The 27,510-nt window shown below is 47.4% G+C and overlaps 1 protein-coding gene across 1 annotated transcript; it reads left to right on the forward strand.

Annotated features, from left to right (window-relative positions):
- Nucleotides 1–26,991, forward strand: LOC135813542 (uncharacterized). Its single transcript, XM_065326634.1, has 14 exons — nucleotides 1–4; nucleotides 3,224–3,241; nucleotides 4,720–5,052; nucleotides 5,726–5,785; nucleotides 6,279–6,326; nucleotides 11,225–11,370; nucleotides 12,131–12,254; nucleotides 18,351–18,410; nucleotides 19,211–19,258; nucleotides 19,799–19,849; nucleotides 24,216–24,361; nucleotides 25,101–25,224; nucleotides 25,528–25,600; nucleotides 26,339–26,991. The coding sequence occupies exons 1-14, from the start codon at nucleotides 1–3 to the stop codon at nucleotides 26,340–26,342; spliced, it is 1,239 nt and encodes a 412-aa protein (XP_065182706.1). The 3' UTR covers nucleotides 26,343–26,991.
- Nucleotides 26,992–27,510: the final 519 nt, after the last annotated feature.

Consider the following 27,510-nt stretch of genomic DNA (forward strand, 5'->3'; position numbering starts at 1 on the left):
ATGGGTATGTACTGGCGGTATGGCGAGTCACTCATAACTGGTCTGCCTTTCTATTGCGGCATTATGGCCTTATGGTCCTGCCTTTCCATTGCGGCAATCACAGCCTCCGGGCTTCTGCCTTCCTGCGGCAATCACAGCCTCCGGGCTTCTGCCTTTCTGCGGCACTCGCAGCCTCACGGGCTCGTGCCTACCTTGCGGCAAAGACCAACCAGTTCCTCGTCACCAGTACTTACCCAACACAACCTAGCCTTATTCGTGTGGTGTATGCCTGTCTGCATGCCGTCTGTGTGCGCGGAATGCTAATGATGTATGCCTGCCTGCATGCCGTCTGCGTGCGCGGAATGCTAATGATGTATTCATGTAATGAATTCAGTTTAGCGTAGGCGCACATCTCGCAACTACGTATCTGCTGCGCTACAGCGCCCTCTACGGTTCTGGCCGCGGCACTTGTTTAGCGCGCCTTGCCGCGACCGGCAAGACCGCCTGCTGTGCATCACATTAATTTATGCGTACGCCATCACAATAATTAATTCAGTTTTGATCGGGTCCGAGTCCGCAACGTGGCACATCTCCTTGCCATTCTCAGTTTTGAGTCTTCTCTGCTTTGGCTCATGCCCGACTTGCATCCTGCTGCCTTTGTCTTTTGCTGACCCACCATCCCACCACTAACCATTAATACTACATTGCATCATTCCTACTTCAAGTACAATAAACCTGGTGGCGAGTCACTCATAACTGGTCTGCCTTTCTATTGCGGCATTATGGCCTTATGGTCCTGCCTTTCCATTGCGGCAATCACAGCCTCCGGGCTTCTGCCTTCCTGCGGCAATCACAGCCTCCGGGCTTCTGCCTTTCTGCGGCACTCGCAGCCTCACGGGCTCGTGCCTACCTTGCGGCAAAGACCAACCAGTTCCTCGTCACCAGTACTTACCCAACACAACCTAGCCTTATTCGTGTGGTGTATGCCTGTCTGCATGCCGTCTGTGTGCGCGGAATGCTAATGATGTATGCCTGCCTGCATGCCGTCTGCGTGCGCGGAATGCTAATCGGATTTTAAGGCTGAGCGAAGGGGATCAAAGAGGGGTAGAAGGGAGCTGGAGTGCGGTCAGTATAATTAGGCTGGTATGTTGGCAGAGATCATAGCCTGTCTGTGGCCCACTCCCACTTGCTGCGCCGCAAGTGGTCGTTGACGTTTTTCTTGAACGTGTGCATGCCTCTGCGAGAAGGGGGAGACTGCAGAAGGGTAGGTGGGAGCTGATTCCACGTTGCGATGAGAGAGTGGGGAAATGAGCGGAGCGTGTTGTTTCGTGCCTGAGGAGGAAGGATACTGGTGAGTTGCGATGGATGATGTGTTACAGATCTGGTTGTCTCACGAGTAGGCATGCGGTGTTGCGGTGCGGCTGCTGATGGTGGCAGAATGGCTTTCACCATTTCCGGACCCTCCACAAAGTGCAGCTTGTACAGAAAGAAGAGCCCTGCTACGGTACGGCGAATGTAGCTAGCTCGATCGAACCGCACACGGGCTGGACTTAGTAGTAGTAGTAGTAGTAGTAGTAGTAGTAGTAGTAGTAGTAGTAGTAGTAGTAGTAGTAGTAGTAGTAGTAGTAGTAGTAGTAGTAGTATTTATTATTTGACTAGGGGAGTCCCAACAGGCATGGCCTTGTTACAGGGAACCCTAGGTGAATCTTTGTGAGGTGAGCAAAAGTACCAGCAGATTGTGCCTGACGACGAATGTACGCGTGGAAGTCAGATCCGGCGTGACGTCACTCGGCACTTCGGGACAATGTTGGGCACCTTCTTTTCAAGTTTTCACCCACTTCCAGTCATCGCAGAGAAAAACGAATAACACCATCGTGATCAGGAGCCAAAGAACTACAAGATAAGACAAAAAAAATTGGTGACAGTTGAAGGTCACTGTGCTGATATAATTATCACTGTACAAACTTGTTTTTGTATCTATGTCATTCGGATCTTCCCAAGTTGTACAATGTACTGTTGAGATACCGAATTCAAATAAATCAATACCATACCAATCAACTACAGTAAAGTCGAGGATAAAAGCCGGGTTTGCATACAAGCACATCGCGGATAGAAGCCTGAAAATCAAACGGGTCAAATGCATATAAGCCTGTCGCGCGTAGAAGCCTGGCTTCTATGCAAACGCGGATCGGGTAGGTCAAGTGTGCATTGTGCTATGTACGGTGCATAGTAAAACTGCCGCCATACAGGTAGTGGTAGATCTACGCATGTCGCGCGTAGAAGCCTGGCTTCTACGCAAGTGTGGTGCATATAACCATGGTTTGCATACAAGTCTGGTTTGCATTAAAGCCTAATGCAGAAAGCGGCTTATATGCTTATAAGCCCGGCTTTTATCCGCGACTTTACGGTATTCTGTACAATCAACTTCAAAAGAATGAGATCTTCTCGTTTTCTCAGCCATGACCAACTTTCGCTATCCCCATAGCAACGATTGTTGTGAAAATGATGGAAAGTTTAAAAGTAGCCTGTCGAGTTTGTGCCCAGTTTAAATGGCAGTTATAGCACTTTCTGATTGCTTATTGTCTTGCTATAGTGGTGGGCAGTTGCTTCATAACTCGTACCCTTTCTGTCTTCTCCGCAATTTAAAATGAAAGAAAGTTTTGGACTCGGATGAAGAGCCAAGGATATATTTATAGAAAAAGGACCAAGTGGAGTTAGTGGGCATTATAGTGTAAGTAGTAGCTCCTTGGTCCTTTTTCTTTTCTATGAAAGAAAATGTTGTGCTTTTTCCCTTCTTTTGACATTACAGCGGCGACTTGGAATGATTGTGATGATGGAAAAACACAAATTTATACCAACCAAACGATCTCGGACTGGATAAGTACGGAGAAACATTGTCAAACAATAGGTGGTCACCTTATCAGCCATGAACAGGCTCAGGCGTGCCACAAACAAATCACCAAACAGACATATTCCTACCCGAGCAAGAGATATGTTAACATCGGCTCCACAAGATTGGTCGATGCACCACACTTCCGCTCTGTTGGCAACAACTTGAAGGTTGATAACTTTCTTCCTATCCATATCGTTGAGCCGTATTCTAAAAGAAACAACGTGTTGAGCTGTGCAAAATCGACAGTGACTGGCAATAGGAAGTCTGCTGTGCATTGCCAAATCGATGACCTCACCTGGTGGCACTGAGGACCAGTACGGTTTGCGCAAGGTCCAACCCATTTCCCTATAGTATGCGCCCGCAAGAAAGGTAAGATCTAGGTCAGGAGTCAGGGACGTGAATACTTGTTTCACACGTTCAGCTGGTCTAGACAGTCCTGGACTTTTTGCTGTTCCATTCCTAGCAACTTAACTTCTTCGACTTGCTCACAGATTTGATTACTAGTTACCGTATTTCCGCCCAAACAAGTGCATGGGCTTGCAGGGCATCCGTTTTTAATCCATCCGTTCTTAATCCATCCGTTTTTAATCCACCCATTTTTAAACCACCCATTTTTAATTCACACATTTTTAATCCACCCATTTTTGATCCATCCTTTAAGGGGGCAGCCTACCCATAAATTTCATATGGCATTCAATTGACCGTAACTTTGGTGTTTCTCGATGGATTTGAGTGAAATTTTGACCACACACTCCTGCCACTATGCTGGCCCTCAGGACATGATTTACAAGTTCTTGCGCCTCGCTGACAGGCTTTCCAGGCCGGAAAAACTCAAATTTCCGGCATAGTGCCACGGTGTGCGAGCCACCCAGGAGCCAAACAAATGCATTTACAATTTTTTCACATTTTCGTGCCCATTCTGTCCGTGCGCGGAACCCAAACCTAAAACAAGTCCAGAAGCAACCATGGGTGGTGGGGTAGGGCCCCTCAACGTGGCCCTGGAATCTGTCACAACGGAACGAGTGGGCGTTCTCTCGCGGACTCCCACAGACCCAAGTCAATTTTTGAATTTTTTTAAGTTTAGCACGTGCTACGAGGTCGTACCTTTGATACAACATCCAGTGCTGGGACCTCCACAGCAAGCCATTTCCACAGCGCTGCACACCAAATCCAGGATGCCCTCAGAAACCGGCAAAGACTGCCACTCACGTTTCACTACTGCCTAGTACTGAATCCTACCTGACTTCTTGACACGACTCAAACTTGCCAAAGTCACTAAATCAACGTCAACTACAATAATCAAGCCACATATCTGCAACGTCACGAGGGTGCTGGCAAAAGTCCTGCTGCACGGCGGCGGGCTTCGCCCGCCGCCGTGCAGCCCAATACGTGGTTTTTAACGTGATTTTTTGGACTTTTTTGGACTTGGGGCAAAATTCTGTACACTTTCGCGTGTTTCCATAATACGACAAGTTGCGCACGGTCTGCTCACATTCAAATACAGTGCTGCCAACAAATGACAGCATGCAACAAAAAAATCTTTCCTTGCAAGGGCACATTTTCGGCCATAACTCTTGAACGGCTGGTCAGATAGGGACACAATTTTCAGAGAATTTGCAGCTATTCATGCTCTTTCAACTGACGTAGCACTCAATATGAATTTACAAATTCGATTTTTCAGCGAATTTTTGGGTAGTCTGCCACCTTAACATTCCAAGTGTAAATACCACAGGGAACCTAAGAACCTAAAATTGAGAAAAATCAATAAGATGATCTGGCCATCCTTTGGCTGGTGTTTTCCGTGCATGGTATCTTAGAATGCTTCGATGTTTACCTTTATGCATCAGGAGAGAGCCCCGTCACCTCCAATTGTGTCGCCAATGGACAGACCGGCATCTACCTCTACCACACGATTGCCTTTGGTTTCGAGCATGCTCTAGAGGCCTGTAAACTGCGCGGTGGCCGACCTATTCTCTCATCGGGTGGCGAGAGAGCATGCGCAGCCAAACTCCTGACCGAATCCAAAATCCTGCGCGATAATGATGTGAGCGGCGTGGAACTGTTCACCAACGATACAACCCTTGAGTCGGGAAAGAGGTTCTGTCACTACCTCAAGGTATCCACCAATACCGCGGTGAAATACGAATGCAACTTGAACAAGCCAGTGGTTTGCGTGAGCTGTAAGATTTATTTATTAACTCTTTTTTTTACAAAAACACACACACACATTATATGAGGGCACAAAGCAGCAAGGCAGTGATGACAAATAATTATATAGAATGGCAGGAATGTGGAGAGGCAGCAGGGAGTACTGGCAATTCACAAGGGCATGCTGGTGCATGCATGCATGTGAGGTTGATCTTTTCGCCGCCTTTGGTCAGTTCTGAAAGCTGCGCCAGCCTCAGCAGTGCAATCCATACGATCCAAAGCATAATCTTGTAGTACTTTTCCTGATGACAAGAATGGCTTATGGCTCAGATGGGGTCCTGTGATGGGGACCTGTGACGTGGGGGGGGGGGGGGGGCGACCTGTGATGGGTGGTGGGACCTGTAACGGGGGACCTGTGACGGGGGGACCTGTGATGGGAAACTGAATGATGTACCTTATAACACTGGCCTCAGTTGAAAAAGAAGGGCCTGGTGGATCGTACCACACTTCTCCTAACACCTCAAGCTGGGAAAACCTGCCGCACTCCTGGTGAAATAAACCCCTTGTGCAGCTACCCAAATTGCCGGGGGAGCTATCTGCCAGTGCCTATTCTTGCTGGGCTGCATGCAGATAAAATGAATGACGACCACCATGCTCCTTATTCAAGCACTTTGTGTTCCGCTGGTTTCTGTTCTCGCACTGCAGCTAAGGCACGGAGCGCCGATAGTGGAGATTTGCCACAACCGTCGCTTGAAGTGGAAGAAGGTATGTGATTGGTGAAAATACAGGCGAAGAAAGGTGTCAGTGCTTCGTTGCAGGGGTAGCTCACCCCTACTGTGATAAGATTTCTGCAGCACCAAACAAAGGCTCTTCACTGAGAGTCATTTTGCATTCTACCCAATTTTCGGGCATGACCTGGCCCAGCATTGGGGTAAAGGGGGTGCAGGAAAAGCAGAATCCACTCGAGAAAGACGTCTTGCTCCATTTTCCACACTAGTTTGTCTTACGTACCTTTTCTCAGTGTAGAATTCGAGCGCGAAGTGCAGACTGCACATACCTAGTCTAAATGTATATGCAACACACTTCCAGTCTTGCTGAAATCCCTTTTGTGTCGCAACCCAAGCTGCCTGGGGAACTATCTACCATTGCCGATTCCCGGGCTGCGCGGAGATAAAATGGATGACGATATACCGTGCTCTTGTTTGCATGCGGTGCTGCAAGCACATTGTGTTTCACTGGTCCTTTTCTCTCGCCACAGATGTGGCACCAAGCTCCGATAGAGAAACGCCCACAGCAGAAGAAGAAGGTATGTCACTCGTGAAGCACAGGCGAAGGGAGGTGTCTGTGCTTGACTATCGTTGTAGGGGGAACTCAGTTATCACAAGCTCTAATATGACACTGGGGCATTGCACACGGTACGGTCACTACGGTATTGACTGTACCACTGTTTGCACCAAGTACCAAGTGAATCAATAGAAAATGCACTGATTTGGGCTCTGAATTTCCAAAATTCTCGGCTAAGCCACACTTCCCTCACGAGTAAATTGTATAGTTCAGATGACTGACCGTACCACGCTAAAATACCTTCCGATACCCCTGTGACATGCTTATTCAACTTCAACACACAGCCTCACACACAGGCCACAGTCTCTTCACTGCTTCACTTTACATTTCACCAAGTTTTCGGGCCCGGCCACGGCGGTAAACACTCCACTCCATTTTTTTTACCTCATTTTCAACATTTGATTTACTTTCGTAAATTTGCTCTTGGCAGACTTCTAGCACGAAGTGCAGGATGCAGATACCCAGTCTAAATATATATGCGCTGCGTACTTATTTTATAATAGCAATAAAGAGAACAAATTCTGCAGTCATCGCCACACTACAACGAAGTCATGAAAGTTTACCAGAATTAATTTTCTTGTCACATTCATCAGTGGAAAGTCGTGACTGAAGAGTAACCATGCTGAACAATGATTAAATATACATTCAATGATGTGTTTCGAGAACAAAATACAGTGCCAAAATAGAATGAGGGAAGGTGTGACAATAGAAGTGAAGTGAGAGCTAAGTGCAACGGCGGGTGAGAAACTAATTATAACGCTAAAACTGTGTAGTGAGACAAACAATCATGCTGTGCACCTACGAAAACAATTTTAACGCAACTACATGTTTCTTCTGCTTACAAAGATCAGGCTTATGCAAACGAATACTTGAAGTACAAACAGCCTCAAGTACTTTCAACTGACTAGCATACCATGCTAGACAAAGAACAGAAAAACTAAAATCATCATACACCTGCAGACACTTAGGGTGAGACAACTAGTGAAGAAAAACGGCAGACTTCTTACGATCACAATCACCATCTGAATCCTCGTCTCCAACAACCGCAACCTCGTCCTCCGTCTCATCTCCCAACTCGTCCTCAGTGTCGTCCTCCGTGTCATTCTCCTCATCAACACCGATCGGTCCCAGGCTCGCTTCATGTTGTTTAACCTCTGTTCGTTGACTCCTCCTTTGATCTTGATGGTAAATTGTTACCATTGTTGTTGTGGTTGTTGTTGTTGTTGTTGTTGTTGTTGTTGTTGTTGTTGTTGTTGTTGTTGTTGTTGTTGTTGTTGTTGTTGTTGTTGTTGTTGCTGTTGCTGTTGCTGTTGCTGTTGCTGTTGCTGGTGCTGTTGCTGTTGCTGTTGCTGTTGCTGTTGCTGTTGCTGTTGCTGTTGCTGTTGCTGTTGCTGTTGCTGTTGCTGTTGCTGTTGCTGTTGCTGTTGCTGTTGCTGTTGCTGTTGCTGTTGCTGTTGCTGTCGCTGTCGCTGTCGCTGTCGCTGTCGCTGTCGCTGTCGCTGTCGCTGTCGCTGTCGCTGTCGCTGTCGCTGTCGCTGTCGCTGTCGCTGTCGCTGTCGCTGTCGCTGTCGCTGTCGCTGTCGCTGTCGCTGTCGCTGTCGCTGTCGCTGTCGCTGTCGCTGTCGCTGTCGCTGTCGCTGTCGTTGTCGTTGTCGTTGTTGTTGTTGTTGTTGTTGTTGTTGTTGTTGTTGTTAAATCTTGTGTTCCCAGTGTCCTCGCCGGTGCTTGACCTCCAGTACTGTAATAATTCATTGAATAATTAGCCGTTGATCGTCTAGGTCTTTGAATGTTGATTGTGTTAGTAGGGAGGTTCTGCTATACGTGAAACGTAGAGAAATCACGTAGAGAGCAGGTGTCTGGGTTAGAGTCTACGGCTTCGCGTGTTTTGGCTCCAGATTTCTACGCGAAGATGGGGTTCTCTACGTTGTGGCACACGCAGAGAAAATGCGTACGGATTTGCTGGGTATCTATCAACTGCATGCAGAAAACTGCCAAATATGGAAGGGGAAATTCCCAGTACACATTCCACGTGACTTCTCTAGGTGAAACCAAGAGTACTCTTGCCAGTCTTGGTGAAACGTAGAGCAGAACAGCATTTCTTTACGTTACGGGAACGCGAAGAAAGTTCGCGTGATTCTTTGCGTCGCGTTCCCAAAACGTAGAGCAGAACCTCCCTACTTTCTTTGTTGAATTCCGTTCCCTTCAGCCTTCTTTATCGTTGTTCACGTTCAGTGCTTGCCTCATCCATATATGCACGTGCCACCGACACCACAGACTCAGCCCCAGCACTGCCGATGATAGATGTAGGTGGCGGTTCTGGGGGAGGCAACGGCAAAGACGGCGATGAGGGCATTACCTCATCACAGCGTCCACTTTGGTCTTGAGCTGAATGTTGTTGTGGTGTGTTATCTTGTGTTGTTATGGTGCATTGTGTTGTGATGACATTATGCCCATTACCCGACTCCAAGGCTCTCGATACGGGTAATGGAGGCACTATTGCCGATGACGGAAATTGTGCTAACGATGGCTGTGGTCGAGGGTTCTTCAGTGGCCTGCCGCGTTTGGGTCGCAGTGCCCGTGCCGAGCCAGTCAGCATATGCAGTGGGACGTGCTGCTTGATACGTGCGTTCAGATGTTGAAGAGTCCTACCGACGTACCGACTACCGCATTGTCGGCACTCAAATTGGTATACCAATTTAGATGCAAGTTGGGTTGGTAGGACATCCTTCCTCACCGTGAACGCACGTACAGTTGTGAAAACGGGTACAACATGTACCGCGTTGTAAGTTTGCTGCACAATTTTCCGTACCACGCGACTCATGGATAATGAGAGGTTACCTTTCCCAGGGAGAGAAAGATACGTGGGACATTTGTCCGGGCCAAAACGTTTTTCCTTTTTATGCAGCCTTTCGCTCATGAGTTCCTTCAATAGATCGTCGGGGTACCCGTTCTTTAGAAAAACGGACTTAAGGAAGTCCAGTTCCTCAGCTAGTTTGGAAGAGGAGCAAATACGCTCTGCTCGATCCACCAAGTTACGAACCAAATTCACCTTGTATTGGTACGAACAATACGAGTCAAACATTATGTACTGGCCGGTGAATGTAGGCTTTCTGTATACAGATGTTACGGTACCCTGACTAGACTTTTCCACAAGGACGTCTAGAAAGGGAAGTTTGTTCGCTTGTTCGTGTTCACACGTAAAACGTATGGAAGGATGTAGGTCATTTAGAATACCAAGAAAGATTTGGCTATCTTCAAGAGAATCAAACCAGGTGAAGGAATCATCAACAAAACGAACGTACAATGCTGGCCACAACTGTTCTGCAATCAGTGACTCGCAGTAACCAACGAACACATTCGCTAAAACTGGACCCAATGGAGAGCCCATGGCTACCCCATCAACCTGCCTGTACATGTCACCGAAGGAAAATTCCACACCAGTCGTCACGAGCAACATCAGTTCCCAGAACGCTGTCTCCGATATCCATGGCGTGTCAACTTCATCATTTCGGTACAACACATCTAGGCAAATATTGATAGTCTCTTGTAATGGGACGTTCGTGAACAGACTCACAACATCAAACGAGCACATATGCGCGGAGGCCGGAACCAGGTGGGAGCGAAGGACGTCAATAAATTCGAAGGTGTCTTTAACTGTATGTTTGCAATAGAACGTTTGCACGACGTCAAGCCAACCACACAGCCATTTAGAGATATTATATTGCGGTGATGCAACCATGGATAAAATGGGGCGCAACGGACAGTTCGGTTTATGTATTTTTGGTAGCCCATAGAGACGTGGACGGACGGAACCAATGGGCCGCATTTTGAAGAACTCTTCCTCCGAAATCTGTTTACTTTCTTTAAGTCTCTTGAGTAAACTATTCAACTTTTTCTTTACTCGAACTGTGTTGTCATGAGTAGATACCGGACCGAGTTGGACAAACTTACTCGTGTCCTCAAGGATGACCGCCATTTTCGTATTGTACTCTTGTGTGCTGATAATAACTGTAGCTCGACCCTTGTCTGGTCTTGTGATTCTAATATCGTTGTTGTTCGTAAGATGACGTCGAGCCTTAAGGTGTTCTCTGGATAATGAAAATGTGCTTCGGTCTGGAGGTTTTTCTGCGTGTTCTTCGGCGATGGCTCGAAGATTAGCCGTACAGATAGCACGCTGATTTTCAGACACTGGTGTAAAATTCTTCATGAGTTTTTTGTGGAACAGTTCGAATTGCGTAAGAACTATTTCCTTTCTGTTGTTAGAAGGAGGAATACCAAACTCCGTTCCCCGGCAAAGTAATTCCTTTTGCATAGGGGATAGTTCGATGTTGGCCAGATTAATAATCGTGTCCATGTTGGGCTTAAAGGAGCCATACCGCTTTGCACGCAGCCATTTGATGAACGCTTTTGCTTGCACCTTGGGGTGGTCGCTTAAACCAGGTTTTACTGTCTGTGATGTGTGCTTATCCTGCTAGCTAATGCAGATAACTAGTTTTACTGGTTTTTGCATACAGTATATTATCACGTTGTTCTCGGTGTGACTGTAATTTTGGTAGAGGAACCTGGCACCTAAATTTAAATGCCACATTTAAAAAAGGCAACAGATCATACTGTATGTGAAGGCAATGCGTGTTACGTAATTCTATATAACAACTGAACTCTGGCGGATCCCTGACACCGAAATTCTAATGCACCTAAAATTACATGCCAAAAATAATGGAGTTTATCTTCTCGACAAGGAGTGTAACTTCTCATGTACCGGCATAGCCTAAGCTAAAATTTAAGATTTGCGTATGAACCCTACGCCAATCTAGAAGCAATTTATTGTCATGTTTTTACTCTGTTGTTGCTTATATGCAGGTGTTGTGGAGTGCAAAGGGTATCGACTGCAATTGCACAGAGAAGAAAACAAATTTGAAGTTTCCACCAGCACCTGCGCCCAGAGCGGTATGCGACTTTTCAGGCGCAAGGATCGCAAAGCACTGAAGAAATCCCAGTGTTTCAAGGTAAAGATTAAGTTTGTTTAAATTGTATCATAATCGCTTAGTCCACTCCATAAAGACACCTTGCTCCATTTACAACACTAGTTAATCTTACGTAACTTTGCTCTGTGTAGAATTCGAGCGCGAAGTGCAGATTGTAGGTACCTAGTCTGAATGTGTATATGCAACACACTTGTCCTGCTCAGTATTGTTCATGTTTCATCGGAGTATTGTAACCCTGGGGATAGGCCATGGCAGAAAAGTTGATGACGTAAGCAGCAAAGAGCCGTATTTTGAGTGTTTGGGTTGAGGTGTCCTAGTACATAATGTGTAAATGGCTGCAATGGAGGCTGCGACTGCTTAGAATTTGTTTCATTTGTTGTCCATGATTTTTGTAGAATCAGCGCGTTCTATGGAAACCAGATCAAACGCTCGAAACGTGGCCTCTTTGTTGCATACGCCATTCGAACAGTTCATCACACCTGAAAATGGAGGTGCGACTTACAATCGAGTGCTACTGGCAATCGAGTGCTAGCTATTTGCAAATCTAGTGCGACTTGCAATCGAGCGCGACTTGCAATCGAACGCGACTTGCAATCAAGTGTGACTTATAATCGAGCGCCACTTCCAACCGAGTACGTCCGGTACAAATCCTCTCCTCGTGTATTGTCTTATTTTTTCTATTAACTGGTTTGAGGGAAAGAGACAAACGGGAAAAGTCTGAAGAAAAAATTTAATGACGATTTTTTCTGTTTCTGAATCTGCTCTTCATTTTGCCAATCAGAAATTACTGGGATCTAACCAGGGGCTTCTTGTCTGGATGCGAGTAAAGAACTCCAAGACAGCTACAATGGATCTCTCAACCGGAGAGGACGGGCCAGAGCAATCCACAGCTGCCTCCCTATGCGGTGAGAAGCATGCAGTACATGTATACTAATCGGAGTCCAGTTATTGTCAATGAAGCTCTTGCACACTACCACATGGCCACAGACTCGAGCCAAGTCAGTTCTTTTACCTTCTGTGCTTTAACCCTTCAGGAGCCGACTGTAATAATCAGAATTCTTCATATTTTCATGTTCTCTGTCCACCCTGCACTCACTCGTTGCGCACACATCCGCACACTCACTCATACGTGTACACCACTATTGAACACGTGAACACTGCCAGTGGGGGCCACCACAGCACAGCGCCCCAACTTATTGTCTTTGCACACAATTCCGCGGTCATGACTATACCGAACCATTGCCTAGTCTAACCAAAAACTCCAGCTACGTACAACCAGAAAACCACGCCCGACCATTATGCATCCGCACACTCTAGAATAATCAAATCACTAGAATAATCAAAGCGATGATGTATGAAATTACATGATGATTACTGGGGTGGGTGGGTGGGCACTCTCACTCAACTCTCCGCACAAAGACAAAAGAGGCCGACCCTGCACTCGTCACCTCCTTTTATCCCACACCGTGCTCCCTCGTACCCGTTCCCGGGTGGACAGAGAACACTACTTCTCTGCTAATTCTTATACTGTGACGTCAACCGCAGAGAAGTGACATTTCTCTGTCCACCCTGCACTCACTCGTTGCGCACACATCCGCACACTCACTCATACGTGTACACCACTATTGAACACGTGAACACTGCCAGTGGGGGCCACCACAGCACAGCAGCAAAGCATAGCCAGGGGCCTCTAATCTAGTGCCAGCTAACGGCACTAGATGGCAAGAGCATATTGTCCAGACTCTCTTTGATGTAGGAGTTGACTGCTTCACTGTGCCAGCCACCATGCCGTTTCAACAGTCGCTGTGGAACCTTGGCTGCGGCCGCTGCCGTCGTACCCCCCGATCGGAGGCTGTGCAGGCCGAACATCTCTGCCTGTAGGCCTGCTCCTGACACTGCCTCTAGGAACAGCTCTCTTGCTCTGGAGTACTGGAGTGACCCTTTCTTCGTCTTCCAGCCAGACTTCGCTTTCACCAAGTTACTCAGCAAATGATCATCAGCTTGAAGGTTCGTTTCTTCGATCAGCCTCTGCGTCAGAGCTACCGCTCCCAGCTCACCAGGCTGCGTGCTTATGAGGACCAAGCTGCCTTCTCTGAGCTGGTCATTCTTGCGCTTATCCAAACGAACCTCCATGTAGTCTTGACGGAATGCAATGTCCCGCACCCGGATTCTCGCCAAATCGTCCCACCTCATGAAGCCAGCAAATCCAATGGCAAACATAACCGCTGTCCGCAGCTTCAGACAATCGTCGCTCCCGGCAAGTTGACCCACGATCGTAGCCACCTGCTTCTTGTTGAGGGGCTCTTTCCGCCTGGGGGTGCAAGCTAACCTCCTTTTTGCCGCTGCTGCAATCTGCTCCACCATGGCATTGACAGGAAGCTGTACGCATGCCTTCTGATGAGCCCATTTGATTGCGGACAGAGCTGCAGAAATTGGGCTTGCGGATGCGCTCGTCTCTACGAGGTGGATCAGGTACAAACTGACTGCCACCGGTGTAGCGGGTATCGCCACAAACCCATGCTCCATAGCCCAGCTTTTCCAACGCGAAAATGCCGACTTGTAGGTCTTCACCGTAGATGACGCATGTGTCTCCATCACCAAGTCCTTGGCTCGTTCCGACAAACTCACTAGGCCCTTGCCTTCAGCTACTTCCTGTAGCTCCTTCCAGCACCCCTGGTCCCAGATCTCTAAAAATTTTAGCAAGCACATGGAAAGAACCACAATATAAGCCTCGTTATTCAGACCGCACAAGCTTGTGCTCCAGCTACAAGCCTCCTCCTATGCCATGTTACATAATAATGGCTAACATGCACCAGCCATACACAACCACATGACCTGCCAAAAAATACAGCTCACAACATTAATAATAATAATAATAAGCAAGAACCAAAACAAGACTTCCCTGTGTTGATATGTTGACAGCTCCATGGTGCAAGATCCACCTACACATTCCCTCCGGACCCTCCAGCCTGCCTCAGGCTATGCACCCTGTGCGTCTTACAGAACTAGCCTCTAGATTCTGCAGCCAATCAACAACACATAGCAGAACACAGAACCTTCTGCAGATACCTAGACATCATGTCCCACCGCGCTGACACCCCATGATACTACTGGACCTGGCTGCCATGACTTCACACCTTGGAACATGCAAAACACAGCTAATAATAATACAAGGCAAGTACCAAACCAGACTTCCCTCTGTTGGTATGTTGGCAGCTCCTTGGCGCTGGATCCACCAGCACAGCCCCCAGGACCGTCCAGCCTGCCTCAGGCTATGCACCATGTGCGTCTTGCAGAACTAGCCTCTAGAATCTGCAGCCAATCAACAACCAACACACAGCAAAACACAGAACCATCTGCAGACACCTTGTCTTTAAGTTCAATATCATTCCCGACATTCTGTCTCACAGCACCGACAGCCCATGATACTACAGAACCTGATTGCCATGACTTCACACCTTGGCACCTTCCCATCAAACCAATTCCATTGGCAAGAGCCACTGTCAAACAGACCTGATATTCTAGGCAGGAAAATAAAACTCCTCACCAACGTGGAGCTTTCAGTACCTTTGAATAAGTATGGCCACCACCATGCAGATGTCCATTTTGGGACAACCAATGTCCCATGACTGACAATCACTGAAATTCTGCTAATAACGTCTCCAATAAGGTAAATGGGGGGGCACAACCATAAGTTCTCCCCTTCCCAGCACATCGTGAAAGCATCCACGGCCAAACATCCTGGATTCCACCAACGTGAGCAGAAACGAGGCAACTGTGCCGACTCTGCACTGGCAAAGCAGTCAACAGTGTGCGGGCCCCACAAACCGTCTATCTCGTCGAATACCTCAGACGACAATTTCCAGTCATCAGTATCCACTACCTTGGATAAAAAATCTGCCAGAACATTCTCCTCCCTTGGAACCCATTCTGGCACAAGTCGAATGCAATTTTGCCTGCAAAACCTGAAAATCCGACATGCAATCTCCTGCAGTTCTGGAACTTTGCTGCCCACCTGCAGAATACGAGCTGCCGCCTGATTATCCGTCCGGTGCCTACATTCCTTGCCTGCCAATTCTTGGACCACCGATTGCAGCACCAACTCGGTAGCCCTCAATTCCCTCCACGTAGAACTCTTCTGAGCCTCTAACACCTCTTCTGGCCAATTCCCTCTTGCAATCGTTTCCCCGCAGGACACCGCAAAACCTCCCCAGGCTACATCGCTAGCATCTGACCACGTGTCTACAACTGCTGTTATCTTTGGATCACCCACAACCAATCTTCCATGAAACTCATTGAAACAATACCACCAGAAGCTCACTTCTGCATAAGCCTCATCAGACCACTCCTGTCTATGAAACCAGCTTTTCCTCCTGAGAATCATGTCATACAATGCCCTGGTTCTCAACCTTGCAACTGGCCCAATGGCGAAAGACATTGAAATGATGAACCCAGCCAGCCTAGCACACTCTTTGGCATTCGGTCTCCTCTTGCTATGCAAAACCCTCAAATGCTCCAAAAACCTCAGAACTCTTGCCTCCGCCACACTTACTCTCCCGTGAACCAGGTCCAACACAAAACCCAGAATGGTAGGCTTCTGAGAAGGCACAAGACACGATTTCTCCACATTGATCTTCCAACCCGCTCTTTCCAACGTTTCCGTGAGCACACCTGCTACCCTCACTGTCTCTTCCACAGTGCCCGCTCCTGCAGAGCCATCGTCAAAGAACATCATGCACTTAATGCCCTGAGCCCTCCAGTAACGAACCATCACACGGACCAGTTTGTTAAAAAGATACGGAGCAGTGGAGAGCCCAAACGGCAATGACTTGAAACAATAAAATTCACCTCCCCATGAGAAACCCAAATATTTCCAATGGTCCCTTGCCATATCAACATGGTGATAACCACTCTTCAAATCGAATGTTACAACAAAGTCGTCTTTCTGAAAGAGCTTCACTGCCATCCTGATATCATCCAATTTAAACCTGAATTTTGCCAAACATTCATTCACTTGCCTCAAGTCTAAAATCAGTCTCAGCTTCCTAGCACCTTCCACCACTCCCAGCGGGCTAACACAATTTAACTCAGATTCGTTTACTTTCATCGCACTCCCGCAGTCTACCAGCCCCTTCACTGCCTCATCAACAAATTGTACATGCTTCCAACAGCTTTTCTGATTCCTTAAAAAACCAGACGGAGGGTCTGTTACAAACGGCAACGCATAACCGACCTCCAAAATACTAATAATCCAAGATGAAGCCCCCATCTCCCTCCAAAACGGTATGCACCGCTTCAATCTCCCATGCATCACAGTTTCACCCTCTGCCCAGATTTCCCCTTCCCCTTCCCCTTCCGCACCATATCCGCTTTCAGCCACAACATCTGAATAAGTTTGAACACTCTTTTCATCATCCTCATCCTCATCATCATCAACAACATGCACATCAAACTTATCTTGTTCATCGTGGCTGCTGTTGCTGTTGCATCGGGAATGACCTGGCAGGTGCTGGGCCTGGGGCAGGCTGCGTGCAGTCCCTCTGCACGTGCCCCTTCCCTCCGCACCGCCAACAGGCCAGCTCCTTGAACGGGGCGCCGAATCCGGGTGGCTTCGGTGCGGCCGGCATGGTCTGAGCTCGAGCAGCCGCTCCGAGCCCGACCCCGGCTGGGCGGCCTCCTGGAAAGGGCTTGCCACTGCTCCTCTTCCCCTCCTTGGCCTCCGCCCTGGCCCTCCTCATCCTCCGCTCATCGTCCGTATCGGACCCGCACTCCATTTTACCATCATAAATGTTTGCGGCCGACCACCCTTCGGCGTCCGCAAACAGCAATAACTTGACTCGCCGCTGGAGGACGCTCTCACCTTCCTCTATGTTTCTGGCGATGTCCTTCTCGCCTCGACGCTCCGCCTTCTGCCTTGCCTTGGCTAGAGGCTCCAACGCCTTACTTATCACGCAGAACTGCTCCTCGTGAGCCTTGGCCTTCCAACTTCTCTTTCTTGCCGCCGCCATCGTCTCGTCCTGTCTCTCCCTCTTCACCTGCTTACTTTCCTTGCTCCTCTTGCTCTTCTTGCTGTTTCTCCTCTTGCTACTTCTACTCCTGCCACTTCTCCTGCTCCTCTCTGACTCACTCTCACTGTCACTGTCACTCCTATCCTCTCTTTTCCTCTTACGACTAGACTTCTCCAACTTCCTCTCCAACGTCTCCAATCTCGCAGCCATCTCTCTCATCCTCCTACTCTCCTCAACATACCCTTCACTCTCACTACCACTACCACTCGGCGACACACTTCTCGACATTCTTTTCACAAAATAAAACTTTCAAATTAAATAATTCACAAACTCTCACTCAACTCTCCGCACAAAGACAAAAGAGGCCGACCCTGCACTCGTCACCTCCTTTTATCCCACACCGTGCTCCCTCGTACCCGTTCCCGGGTGGACAGAGAACACTACTTCTCTGCTAATTCTTATACTGTGACGTCAACCGCAGAGAAGTGACATTTCGTTGGGTTTAAAACAGTGCTGGAGATGTGATTCTGCATTTTCTATAATTATTCTCCTAGTTCTGCCAGCTGTTCTTTTGGTTGTGTATATCTACAGTGTAAGATTCAGTGCATTTTTGTTCTGTTTAGTTCTCAAAGCTGCGCCAGCCTCAACAGTGCAATCCATACAATCCAAAGCATGTGATGGGGGGACCTGTGACGGGTGGGGGACCTGTGATGGGAAACTGAATGATGTACCTTATTACACTGGACTCAGTTGAAAAAGAAGGGCCTGGTGGATCGTACCACACTTCTCCTAACACCTCAAGCTGGGAAAACCCGCCGCACTCTTGGTGAAATAAACCCCTTGCGCAGCAACCCAAATTGCCGGGGGAACTATCTGCCAGTGCCTATTCTTGCTGGGTTGCATGCAGATAAAAAGATGGGCGACCGCCATGCTCCTGGTTTGCTTGTTGTGCAAGAGCTTTGTGTTCCGCTGGTTTCTGTTCTCGCACTGCAGCTAAGGCACCAAGCGCCGAAAGTGGAGATTTGCCACAACCGTCCCTTGAAGTGGAAGAAGGTATGTAATTGGTGAAAATACAGGCGAAGAAAGGTGTCAGGGCTTCGTTGCAGGGGTAGCTCACCCCTACTGTGATAAGATTTCTCCAGCACCAAACAAAGGCTCTTCACTGAGAATCATTTTGCGTTCTACCCAATTTTCGGGCATGACCTGGCCCAGCATTGGGGGTAAAGGGGGAGCCGGAGAAGCAGAATCCCCTCCAGAAAGACGTCTTGCTCCATTTTCCACACTAGTCTGTCTTACGTAACTTTTCTCAGTGTAGAATTCGAGCGCGAAGTGCAGACTGCACATACCTAGTCTAAATGTACCGTAAAGTACCGCCAGAGCGCCCCACCATCTCATCCTTTCGCGGTCGTATTGTGGAGGTGGTCTGCTGTCTGTAGGTCATACGACATGAACCTTGTACACATATTCCACGTTTTGCAGTCAATCCGCACCTTCAAGATGACACAAGCTCCACACAAAAACCTGCCAAGTGTGACCTTAGTACACTAAGATTCTCACATCGTGCACACTTCGTTGCACTCTGCCATACGATTTTCCTTTCTCTGGCTGTAAAATCAAGGTGGGGCGCTCTCGCGAGACGGGGCGCTCTGGCGGTACTTTACGGTATATGCAACACACTTCCAGTCTTGCTGAAATCCCTTTTGTGTCGCAACCCAAGCTGCCTGGGGAACTATCTACCAATTGCCTATTCCCGGGCTGCGCGGAGATAAAATGGATGACGATATACCCCGCTCTTGTTTGTATGCGGTGCTGCAAGCACATTGTGTTTCACTGGTCCTTTTCTCTCGCCACAGATGTGGCACCAAGCTCCGATAGAGAAGCGCCCACAGCAGAAGAAGAAGGTATGTCACTCGTGAAGCACAGGTGAAGGGAGGTAGGTGTCTGTGCTTGACTATGGTTGTAGGGGGAACTCAGTTATCACAAGCCCTAATATGACACTGGGGCATTGCACACGGTACGGTCACTACGGTATTGACTTTGCACCAAGTACCTCGTAAATCAATAAAAAATGCACTCTCTGAATTTCCAAAATTCTCGGCTCAGCCACACTTCTCTCACGAGTATATTGTACAGTTCAGATAACTGACCGTACCACGCTAAAATACCTTCCGACACCCCTGTGACATACTCATTCAATTTCACCACACAGCCTCACACACAGGCCACAGTCTCTTCACTACTTCACTCTACATTTCACCAAGTTTTCGGGCCTGGCCACAGCGGTAAAAACCCCACTCCAGAAAGTCGTCTTGCGTCATTTTCAACAACTTGCTTTTCTTTCGTAAATTTGCTCTTGGTAGACTTCTAGCACGAAGTGCAGGATGCGGATACCTAGTCTAAATATATATGCGCTGTGTGCTTATTTCTTCTCATTTTTCAAGTATCTAAATCCCAAAGCACAAGCGCAAAGGGCCTGCCTCTCTTTAGTTCAGGTAAGCTGATAAGGAAGGTCCAATCGATAGCAGTAAATCTGTGTCGCTTGATGTCGGTTTTTTAGATTTAATTGATGATGTGGCTTCATTTGTGCTTCGCATCCGAAGCAGCAACAGATGCGTCAACGGTGAATTCGTTAGCTGACCTTTGTTGTTTCGCATAGCAGTCGGTGGTTTATGTTTTAGATAAGGAACTTGTGTCGATTTTTCCAGAAGCTGAAAGAGGAGCCATGGATCACGAAGTGCAGATTGCAGATACCGGTTCTAAATATACACTGTAAAACCTAGTGTAAGCGAACTCTGTGTTTAGCGACCACCTGCTCTTAGCGACCGTTTTCCATGCACCGACAGTTCTACACAGACACTGTGAGACCTGGTTCCAAAGGCCACCTGGCTTTAACGACCGATTTTGATTGCACTGTAGGGTGGTCGCTTAAAGGGGCACTCCGGGAATTTTTTTCGGTAATGTGTTCTCTTCATGGGGGCCTTATAATATTACTAGCAGCACCCCAGGCCAGCGTTGCCTGGCCGAATGTGGCATGCGGGTGAAGCAAGTACATGAACAGCACACGTGCTCAGCACGTGGTGGTGGCCAGACCGCTGAAGTCCTGGTGAGGGAGGTTTTTCATGGTTGGAAGGAGAAGGAGGGACGTCTGTTACGCCTTCGGGAGGCTGGTCAGGGTTGTCCATCACCTGGTTGCGGATGAAGCGGCTCAAAAAATTCATAAACTTAGGGGTCGTCCGTAATTTTCGAAAAATTAAAAAATCCGTCCTCAGGCAGAAAGAGGGTGGGTGGTCAAGAGTGCTGGCGGAATTTAATTTTTTGATTTTTCGTACTTTTTTTTCTTTTTTTCTTCAGTGACTTTTATACACTTGTTGCACAGACTGTACTGTGTATTCATGTGGTGTATATACATGTACTGTATACACGTGTAGTGTAGGATCGATTGCTGCAAACACCAGTACGATGTAATTTGTAGGACGTGCATGGCCGTCGGTAGACCTACATTGTATAATAATAATAATAATAATACTTGATTAGGATGACCCAAAGGCTGACCGCCTATCGTGGGGTCCGTCGCATTGAACGATGATGGTACACGAGAGTACAGATTGGGAGGGGAGGGACTACTATGAACAGGGATATGTACTACTACAAATATAGCTTCTAGTACTTGACACAGGTGCAGTCAGTGAACACGGCCGGAGTGATAAGTTCTTATTTTCGAGCCGGGCCTTAGGAAAAATCAAAAAATTAATAAGAAAAAATGGGGGTGGGTGGGTGGGTCCGAGACAATTTTGCACGAGGACGGACTTTTTAATTTTTCGAAAATTACGGACGACCCCTTACGAACAAAAGTGCGATGCGCTCTTCACTGCACTGCAGATCAGATGCAGAGTGCAGTCAGTGCAGATCTTTTGTATCCTTTTGTTGCAGATGTTTCTATTTGCAGAGAACGGTTCACGTGGTCCGCAGCGCTTGTGCGGCTGCTAGTGCTACCTATGACCTAGGCTAGGTGGCTACATGATTCGCACGCTTCGCGTGCTCAGTGCTTCTGCGCGCGGCTGCTACTGCTATACTCGTGTCTGCTATAACTATTATAAGCGCTACCACCTACACTGTTCGCACGCTTTGCGTGCTCAGCACTTGGTGGTGGCTACACGATTCGAACGCTTCGCGTGCTCAGTGCTTCTGTACTCTGTGCCTGCTTCCGCTAGCTACACGATTCGCACGCTTCGCGTGCTCAGTGCTTCTGCGGCCGCTAGCTACACTGACTGTGCTACACTGTTCGCACGCTTCGCGTGCTCAGGGCCGCGCTGCTCCGCAGCGCTAGCGCTTCAGCGTGACCATGGTGACACAAAAACACACGTCACAGGTGCCTCTTCTTTATAAGGAGCGGGACACACACACACACACACAGACACACGTCACAGGTGCCTCTTCTTTATAACTATAAGTAAAGATAATCAAAAAGGAAAGGACTCGTATGCCATAACGAATCAACTGCCCTGATTCGTACAGAACGAGCTCGGATTGCGGTGCGAAATGAGCTACACTGTGCTACACTGTTCGCACGCTTCGCGTGCTCAGGGCAGCGCTGCTCCGCAGCGCTAGGGCTTCAATTCAGCGTGACACAAAAACACACGTCACAGGTGCCTCTTCTTTATAAGGAGCGTGACACACACACACACACACAGACACACGTCACAGGTGCCTCTCTTTTATAAGTAAAGATGGCCTCCAAGGAATGCAGATTGCGAAAACTAGAATCAAAAAGTCGATATATGAAGCCAGGGAGGGCCAAATTTGTCTCCTCCGCCGAGGGTTTTGATGACGTCACCTGTGATTAGTAATCAAATTCCCTGCATTCGATGGTGTTAGTTGTTTGAATTTCCTGATGATGAAGAACGATGTTTGGGAGACATTCCCAAGCTTCACAACTGCGGCCATACTCCAAGGAACCAGAAGGGCCTCCTCAGGTGCCACCGGTAGAAGCGCAGCGTGATGAGGGCCAGGAGATTGGAGCAGCCGACTTCACTGGTCGACAAGGAAGAAACGATTGGTGTCCCTGCCAGAAATGTGAAGTGATGCAGAGGGCAGTCGATTGCCTTTCCTGTCGAGAGAGCGATGGAGCTGTTAGCAATGACAGCGCTTTGACATGCGTTACGCATCACCCCGACTTCCCGTCAGCTTGTCTAAACACTTACCAGCTCCTCGTCCGATCCCTCCTTCTGCTCGCGTTTTTGCTTGAGGTAAAGTGATTCCTTTAGAGGTGTTGTTTTCGGTGTGGAACTAGACTTTGCAGACACGCCTGAACTCGAAAATAACGTGGGCACTGCACCCTCCATGCGACGAGCTTACAAGGTCGCTTTTGCCAGATGGGCTGCTCATCGCTTCGCTAGCCATAAATTCGCTCATCAGATCGCGTTGAAAGGAGGCCGGTTCAAAGTAGGCTGAACACAAACGATCCCACTTTATTGGCTCAAAGAGCTTGTGGGTTTCCCACCGGCGACTCGAGCTGCTCTGCCCATGTTCTTGACCCGCGAAAGACGCAACTCAGCGTCGTGGGGAAACACAAACAATGTCAAATTTGTGCACGCCTCATCCTTCGAATCGTTTGAACAGCCGGGAGCATAGCACCTTCGCATGACAGACAGGAAATCTGAAGCTGGCACATAGACGACATGAAAGAAAAAACTTGACAACTACCCTGCAACTCTTCACCTCGACAGTTTCAGCAGTGTTCCCATTCGAGCTCCGGGAGCGCATTGAGCTCCATCAAAACCCTCCGTGGTGGAGACAAACTTGGCCCTCCCTGGCTTCATAGTATGGACTTTTTGGGTCTAGTTTTCGCGATTTCCCATTCCTTGGGGCCATACGAAGCCCCATGAAGAAAACACACCACCGAAAAATCGGACACCCGTCACCGCCAAGGCTGGCCACGTGGTGCGAATTTTTCTCTTTCAAATGTCAATTTTTTCCAGAGAATGCAAAATATCGCCCAAAATACCATGAAAAATCGCTCCGTTGCCATGGTAACTGATACGGCACCCCCGAAGTTGTCATGAATTATTATTTTGTAATGAATGCATGAGTGTGGTCACACACTGTACAGTGTCATGTACCCAGGCATACATGTATTACCAAGAGTACAAGCACTCTTGGTAATACTCAACTCTCAAGTTTGCACTTCCACAGCCGGCCAAGCACTAGCCCTTTTTCCTCATGTACATGCCTAGTGTACATGTACATGACTACAGTACATGTACTACTAGTAGAGTGATTTGTACCTTCAGTTGCGCTGAAAAGTGAAAATAGAGGACTTCTGCATAGGAAAGTACTGATCCCTGATAATTTTGGGTGCTTTTCGGACGTTTCCTTTTTCGGACCGGTTTTCGGAAGAGGCTTCAAAAATCGGACACTGTCCGAAAAATTGGACGGTTTGGCAGCACTGTGTATGTGATGGGTGCATATCCTGCTAGCTAATGCAGATAACTAGTTTTACTGGTTTTTGCATATAGTATATCACGTTGTTCTCGGTGTGACTGTAATTTCGGTAGAGGGACCTGGAGCCTAAATTTAAATGCCACCTTTAAAAAAGGCAACAGATCATACTGTATGTGAAGGCAATACGTGTCACGTAATTCTCTATTACAACTGAATTCTGGCTGATTCCTGACACCGAAATTCTAATACACCTAAAATTACATTCCAAACGTAATGGAGTTTATCTTCTCGACAAGGAGTGAAACTTCGCACGTACCGGCATATCCTACGCTAAAATTTAGGATTTGCGTATGAATCCTACGCCAATCTAGAATCAATTTATTGTGATATTTTTATTCTGTTGTTGCTCATGTGCAGGTGTTGTGGAGTGCAAAGGATATCGACTGCAATTGCACAGGGAAGAAAACAAATTTGACGTTTCCGCCAGCACCTGCGCCCAGAGCGGTATGCGACTTTTCAGGCGCAAGGATCGCAAAGCACTGAAGAAATTCGAGTGTTTCAAGGTAAAGATTAAGTTTGTTTAAATTGTATCATAATCGCTCAGTCTACTCCATAAAGACAACTTGCTCCATTTACAACAGTTGTTTATCTTACGTAAATTTGCCCTGTGTAGAATTTGAGCGCGAAGTGTAGATTGTAGGTACCTAGTCTAAATGTGTATGCGACACACTTGTCCTGCTAAGTATCGCTCATGTCATGTTTCATGGGAGTATTTTCACCCTGGGGATAGGCCATGGCAGAAAAGTTGATGACGTAAGCAGCAAAGAACCGTATTTTGAGTGTTTGGGTTGAGGTGTCCCAGTAAATAATGTGTGAATGGCTGCACAGGAGGCTGTGACTGCTTAGAATTTGTTTCATTTGTTGTCCGATTTTTTGAAGAATCAGCGCGTTCTATGGAAACCAACTCGAACGCTTGAAACGTGGCCTCTTTGTTGCATACGCCATTCGAACTGTTCATCACACCTGAAAATGGAGGTGCAACTTACAATCCAGTGCTACTGGCAATCGAGTGCTACTGACAATAGAGTGCTACTGACAATCGACTGCGACTTGTAATTGAGTGCGACTTGCAATCGAGTACTACTGACAATGGAGTGCTACTTGCAATCGAATGCGACTTGCAATCAAGTGTGACTTATAATCGAGCGCCACTTCCAACCGAGTACGTCCGGTACAAATCCTCTCCTCCTGTTTTGTCTTAATTTTTCTTCTTCTGAATCTGCTCTTCATTTTGCCAATCAGAATTTACTGGCATCCAACCAGGGGCTTCTTGTCTGGTTGCGAGTAAAGAACTCCAAGACAGCTACAATGGATCTCTCAACCGGAGAGGACGGGCCAGAGCAATCCACGGCTGCCTCCCTATGTGGTGAGAAGCATGCAATATAATGTGTACTACTCGGAGTCCACTTCTTGTCAATGAAGCTATTTCACTCTACCACACGGCCACAGACTCGAGCCAAGTCAGCTCTTTTAGCTTCTGTGCTTTCACCCTTCAGGAGCCGGCTGCAATTTTCAAAATTCTTCATAATCATGTTCTTTGGGTTTAAACATGTGCTGGAATTGTGATTCTGCATTTCCCATATTTTCCTAGTTCTGTCAACTGTTCTTTTTGTTGTGTATATCTACAGTGTATGATTCTGTGCATTTTTGTTCTGTTTGCGCTGCATAGTTCTGAAGCCGACGAGGAAAGCCGGAGAGGCAAAAGACTCGCACGACCAAAGGAAGGGTTTCGTCCACTCTCAGTGAGTACTAAACTATTTCACGGTTCGCTGGAGACTCGGTTTAATTAATAGAATCAGTTTTCTGCATCCCTGGGAACGCCATCACCCTGCACAGATCTAAGGTGCAGATGTAGATCCAGACTATCTAGGTGCAGTCGGAATTTAGTTTTCTTTTTACCCTAATGGTGAAACGAGCAGGGTTTCCCTCCCCCTTCACCTAACGTTATGTAATGCAATTCAGATAGTATATTATAAAGAAGCCTGCCTTGGTAGTTTTGCAAACATGTTTTTCGATTTTGACAGCATTTTTGCAAGGCGAGGACGCATAGTGCTCCTGACTACAACCATAACCCGGTTGGCAGAGTATTCAGATAATACAATTTATTATCTTTCCAGCAAAACCTCCCTACAGTCAGCCTTGCGAATAATGTGCCTCGATTGTTCATGGGGAAAGTGTCCTATTCTCGAGTTTGCTTTATTCAGAATGTTGAAAAGAGCAGTGAGATTATCTGAAGATTGCGGTACTGTCCGAAGTATACGCTGCACTGGAGTGAAAGGCACATTCAAATTTGTTGGTCAAGAAATCAAGACACCTATCCTGCCTATCACCATTTATTTGATTATCACAGTATAGACCGCACTGACGTGTTTGAGGGTTAATTACTGGCTCATTCCAATAAATATGGTATGTGTGTGTGTGTGTGTGTCTGTCTGTCTGTTTGTGAATGGATGTGTACGTGTGTCTATTTAAACACGCAGATAATAGAAAGGACAAGCAACCTCATTAGCTGATAGCAGTTATCAAACACTCTCTTCACACCAGGGGCGTGGTGTACATCGTGTCTGCGTGTGTGTGTGTGTGTGTGTGTGTGTGTGTGTGTGTGTGTGTGTGTATGTGCAACATCGTCACTCGTCAGTCACCTACAATGTCCAGAGACTTGCCTACTCTTTGTCCTGCAACCGTCCAGAAGAGAGGACGGCTACTCAGGAATTATTGTAGTTTCTCGCTGGACAATGGGGATCTAGCGCGGTTTGTGCCTCCTAGAACATTCAGGACTGGATTTGGCGAGACAGCCATATCGCTATTCAAAACACACCCAATTGGAAAGAACGTTAACATCGTACTTCTGTAATCTTGTAGACGACTTTGAGATGCTAACGCGCGTGTGCACGAGCGTGTGCATATGTACATATGTGTGTGTGTGTGTGTGTTCGAATGCTTTAAAGTAGATGTTTAGATATGTATCAGAATATGTGTGCACGTGTACTATTTTTTGCTGTTTCTTGTACATCCCAAGAGTGTGTAAGTCCACTATGGGTGCTACACTGACCTGATTCATTGCAAGTTAGCATCACTTTGGTGTTGCAGTGTGCATTGTCTGAAGGTATGATTGTATTTTCAGACTAAAGTAAGTGGATCTACATGATTGTACTGGCTTTGAGGTGACATGTGTACGTGGTTGTGTGAATATCAAGCGTGGTGTGGTGTGGTGCGGTGAGATGGGTGGGTGTGTGGGGATGGGGGGGGGAAAGGGGGGGGGGGAGGGTGGGGGCAGGGTTAACTGGCGAGGTACCTGCACCACCATATCTAGGGACATGTCCCGGCCCAAGACAGAAAAGGCTGGCGCACCCTGAAGGCAACTTGCTAGAACCAAACTGTTCAAACCACTCCAGACCGAATATTCAGAAATGACGAGACAACTCACCAGCTATTATCAATGAACTAATCATTTTCACCTTTCTGTAGTGCATCCAATCGATACCGGCTCTTCTGCTCTACAGCATTGTTCCTCAAGATTCTGAGCTTTCTGTTTGTCTTTCTCTTTATCATCATCCTGAATGGCACAAGTGAAGTAGGCATCCCCGCTTACATCGCGATAGTGCTTATAATATTATATTATAAGCACTATCGCGATGTAAGCGGGGATGCC

The sequence above is a fragment of the Sycon ciliatum genome, chromosome 4 (genome assembly GCF_964019385.1).
Source record: "Sycon ciliatum chromosome 4, ocSycCili1.1, whole genome shotgun sequence".
NCBI lineage: Eukaryota > Metazoa > Porifera > Calcarea > Leucosolenida > Sycettidae > Sycon > Sycon ciliatum.